Source organism: Vespa mandarinia, unplaced genomic scaffold (genome assembly GCF_050613455.1).
Source record: "Vespa mandarinia isolate Hongniang unplaced genomic scaffold, ASM5061345v1 scaffold_40, whole genome shotgun sequence".
Lineage (NCBI taxonomy): Eukaryota > Metazoa > Arthropoda > Insecta > Hymenoptera > Vespidae > Vespa > Vespa mandarinia.
In genome coordinates this window covers 74,092-79,252 of record NW_028197174.1, presented here as the reverse complement: position 1 = coordinate 79,252, position 5,161 = coordinate 74,092, and the positions used below count along the sequence as shown (strand labels likewise).

General features: G+C 35.6%; 1 protein-coding gene across 1 annotated transcript; it reads right to left on the bottom strand.

The window, feature by feature from the left end:
* Window positions 1-3,954: 3,954 nt before the first annotated feature.
* Window positions 3,955-4,257, bottom strand: LOC146872148 (uncharacterized). Its single transcript, XM_085664329.1, has one exon. The coding sequence runs from the start codon at window positions 4,255-4,257 to the stop codon at window positions 3,955-3,957; it is 303 nt and encodes a 100-aa protein (XP_085520455.1).
* Between the last annotated feature and the right edge of the window lie 904 nt (window positions 4,258-5,161).

Sequence of the window (5,161 nt, the reverse complement as noted above, 5' to 3'; positions counted from 1 at the left end):
AAATACGCCTTTTGGAAAGGGAAATATTTCGAATGGTCGAGTGAAACTCATGCGAGTGCCACTCGAAACAAAGCAAATGTGGGATTTGTAATATTTCCGACTAGTGGAGTAAAAGTTATGCGAGTGTCATGTGAAACAACGTAGCTGTCCGACTTGGAAATATTCTGACTAATCGAGAGAGTTATGTTAGGGTCTCCAATCCAATGCAACGGTCGGACTTGGAAAAATCCCGACATGAAGACAGATAGTTATGCGAGTGACTTGTGAAAAAATGCAACCGGCAATCATTGCAAATCTTTCGAAAAGTCGAGGAAAGTTATGCGAGCATCTCTAACCACTACGTGCTAACCACTGCGATTATCGGACCAAGAAATATTCCGAATAGACGAGGGAAAGTTATAAAAGTGCCTCTAGAACCAATGCGACTGCCAAAATTAGAAATATTCTGAATAGTCGAGAGAAAATTATGCGAGTGTCGCTTGAATCAATGCAATTGTCAGATATGCAAATATACCGTCTGGACGAGGGAAAGATGCGCAAGTGCCTTTAAAACTAATGCGATATTGGGATCTGGAAATACTCCTACTAGTCGAGTGAAAATTATGCGAGTATTTCTCCAATCGATGCGACTATCTGACTTGGAAATATTCCGTCTAGTCGTGGGGAAGTTATGTGAGTGACTTGTAAGCCAATGCGACTGTCTAACATGTAATGTTCCGTCTTGTCGAGGTAAAAAACTGTCATGCAAGTGACTTGTGAATCAATTCGTCTGCCGGCCTTTGCAAATACTTCGACTAGTCAAGGGATAGAAAATAGAGTGCCTGTCGACACAATACGAAAGTCGAACTATGAATATACCGACTACTCGAGGGAAAGTCATGCGAGTGTCTCATAAACCTATGCGACTATCGGAACTGGAAATATTTCTTCTATCCGAGGATAAGTTATGCGAGTGACTAGTAAACCAATGCGACTGTCGGCCTTTGCAAATATTTCGTCTGACCAAGGGAATATCATGCGTGTGCCTCTCGAACAATGTGAGTTACGAACATGAATGTACTCCTTCTAGTCGAGGTTATATTATGAAATTGCCTCTCGAACCAATGCGAAATTCTGAGTTATCAATATTCCATTTAGTCGTGGAAATTTATGAGAGAAAAATTAAAAACCAAAGCGACTGTTGGACATAGAAATATTCCGATAAGTCGAGTGAAATTCATGCGAATGCCTCTTTAACCAATGCGACAGTCGGACCCAGAAATATTGCGGCTATACTAAGGAAAGTTATGAGAGTGCCTCCAAAACTGATGCGACTGTCGGAATTGGAAATATTTCCTCTATTCGAGGATGAGTTAAGCGACTGACTTGAAAACCAATGCGGCTATCGAACTGGGAAATATGCTAACTAGGAAAGGGAAACTTATGTTAGTTCCTTTCGAAACATTGCGAATGTCGAACTTGCAAATATTACGACAAGTCGAGAAAAATTATGCGACTGCCTCTCGAACCAGTGCGACTGCCATATTTGTAACTATTCCGAATAGACAAAAGAAATTTATACTGGCTCTTCTCGAATCAATATGATTTACGAATATAAAAATATTAATACTATTCGAGCAAAAGCTCTGCGCATGAATTGTGATCCAATGAGATTATTGGACGTGTTAATATTCCGACTAGGCGAGGGAATGATACGCGAGTGCATTTCAGATTTATGTGAATATCGCATTTGGAAATATGCCGACTAAATGGGGCAAATTGTTAAGAATGCCTCTTGCACCGATAGGACTGTGATGTCTCGGATTTGGAAGTATACATATAACGATATCAATAACGATAATAATAATAATAATAATAATAATAATTATAACAATAATATTAATAATAATAATAAAAATAATAATAGTAACGATAATAACGATAATAAAGATTATAACGATAATAACTATAATAACGATAATAACGATAATAACGATAATAACGGTAATGATAATATTGATAATTATAACGATATAATAAAAAAACGATAATAATGAAAGTAACGATTATAATGATAATAACGGAAATAATAATAACATTCATAATAATAACGATAATAACAACTATAATCATAATAATTATAATATCAGTAATATCGGTAATAATAATAATAACAATAATATCGGTAATGGCGATAAAATCGATAATGAAGATAATAATAATCATAACGAAATTATTAATAATAACGAAAATATGAAAATTAAGATGATAATGACGATAATAATAGTTATTATTAAAGACACGATAATAACGATAATGACGATAATAAAGATTGTAACGATAATAACTATAATAACGAAAATAACGATGATAAATATATTAATGGTAATAGTAATAATTACTAGAGCGATAATACTATACTTAACCATAATAATAAATATAAAAATAATTACGATAAAAACGATAACAAAGATAATAGCGGTAATATAAGTAATATTAATAATAACGATGATAAGGTTAATAATTATAATACCTACAAATACGATTATAACGGTAATAATGATAACAAACGTAGACAATAATAACAATTATGATAATAACAAATGTAAACACTATAATAATAATAATAATGATAATAATAATATTGATAATAATAGTAACGATAATAGCGATAATACATATAATAAGGATATTTCTGATAATAATGAAAATAACGATGACAAGGATTATAATGATAATAACGCTAATAATGATAATTAAAACGATAATAACGATAACTATATTAAAAAAAGTATTAAAGATAATAATGATAAAAAAAATAATAACGATAATATCGATAATAATAATAATAACGATAATAACGTTAATCTTGATAGTATTGACTAAAAGGATAATAATAATAGTAATAATTATAATAATAATAATATCGAAAATATTAATGACAGTGATAAAAACGATAATGAAGATAGTAATAATAATAGTAATAATAATAGCAGCAATAATGGCGATAACAAGGATTATAACGATAATGAGGGTAATATCGATGATACTGATAATAATGTTAATAAGGACTGTAATGATAAAAATAACGGTAGAAACGGTAATATTAATAATAATAACGAAAATTATTGTAGCAATATTATTAATAATGACAATAATTACGATGATAAAGATAATAACGATTATAAGATAATAACGATAATGACGATAATAACGATAATAAAAATAACAATGATAATAATAATAATAATAATAATAATAATAATAACGATACTGATAAATTTAAGGATAATAACAATACTAACGATAATAACATATAACGGTAATAATAGCGATAATAATAACAATAATAATAATAATAATTATAGCAACGATACCAACAATAATAATAAAGGTAACAATAATAATACTAATAATGAAAATAGTATTTGTAAAGATTATAGCGGTATTAACGATTATAATTGTAAAAAATCTAATAAAAATAATAATTATAGTAATAATAATAATAATAATAATAATAATAATAATAATAATAATAATAATAATAATATTAATAATAAAAATAAAAAAGATAAAAACGATATTAAATATAATAACGATGTCAATGGTAATAAGAGTAATAACGATATAAACGATAATAACGATAATAACAATAATAGTTTTCTTTTTTGATGGTCTGAGAAAGCCAAACTTTACGCACAAACCCAGTGACCCTGCCAGCCAGAGGGACCCTTCACCATTTGGGTCCCCCTTAAAGTCCCTGGAGTGTCGGGCTCACCGTTGGAATAGGCACAACGGACTAAATTCATATCCATCTTAGTGGCATAGTAAAACCATCCCGGCACCGCTATGTGGCATTACTTCAGGATGGCGCCACTGCTTCTTGTCCCTTAACTGGGCTCCCTCTTCGGCTCTACGTGGAAGGAACCAGGAGCAACGTTGGTGGCTCTTCTATGGGCCACCCATCTCCTTCTTCTACTTGCTTAAGATTGACCTGACGTACCAGGCCAACTTGTTCCATTCCTTCAGCCCACGCAGCATTTTCTCGACGACGTTGTCCGGCGAGATGTCTTCAAGATCTTTTTCCAAGGCTAGTCGTTCGGCGCTCCACCGAGTACATAAAAAAAATGTTTGGTGGGCGTCGTCGTTGATCGAGTCCCCATAGAGGTAGTTGGCGTTTGCTACCTTACTCATTCTAGCCAGGTAGGAGTGGAACAGGCCATGACCTGTCAGGAATTGGGTGAGGTAGAAATCAACTTCTCCCGCCAACCGATTCATCCACTAGACTAGCTGAATGATGAGACGAGCAGTCCATGTGCCCCCACGTTCCCGCTCCCATATACTTTCCCAGGCCTTGATGCTGATAGAACTGGCGAGCATTGATGCCCTCTCCTATCCCAGGACACACCTTTGCTGCTATACGAATTTCCTCTCCTGGGCTAATAGATCGATCGGGATTTCCACGGCGACAACTAGCTCTGCCGGCTCTGAGACAGTGCGGTAAGAGCACGCTATTCGGAGGGCGCCCCTCCTCTGTACCGCGGCTATACGCTTGCGGTATTTTTGTTTTCGCAGCGCCTCGTCCCATATTTCCGCACCGTACAGCATCACTGCTTCGGCGGCACGCATCAGCTGTCTCCTCATGCACGGCCAGGGACCACTGACATTGGCCATGAGCATGCCCAGTGAGGCTAATACTTTTGCCGCCTTGTCGGCTGCCCAAATAATATGCACTCCATAGTTAAGCTTGTTGTCAAGCATAACTCCGAAATATTTGACAGCCGACTTAGTCTGGACCGCCGCGTCTCCTACAATGAAGCTGGGCAAGGTGTTGATGCGCTTCCTCGTAATTAACACGATCCCTGTCTTCTGGGCAGAGATAGCCCGTGGTCTTCCATCCAAGAGGTAACTCTCCGCATGACTTGGTTGAGCAGCAACTGTGCCCCCTCCGTGTTTCTTGCGGTTATGACAACTGCAATGTCATCTGCGTACCCAACCAAGAAAGTATCTTCTGCGTCTGCCATACGAAAGATACCGTCGTAGAATATATTCCATATATCCGTTCCCAGTTTAGAGACCTGGGCAGCCCCCAATGTCAATTTCAAGCTTCTTGGATCATCACTCGTGTTGTATACTAGGTAGCGCTCGTTTAGATAATCGTCAACAATTCGGAGTAGGTACT

Coding starts and splice junctions, on each gene's coding strand:
- LOC146872148 (XM_085664329.1), bottom strand. CDS start 4,257: ATGAATCGGTTGGCGGGAGAAGTTGATTTCTACCTCACCCAATTCCTG.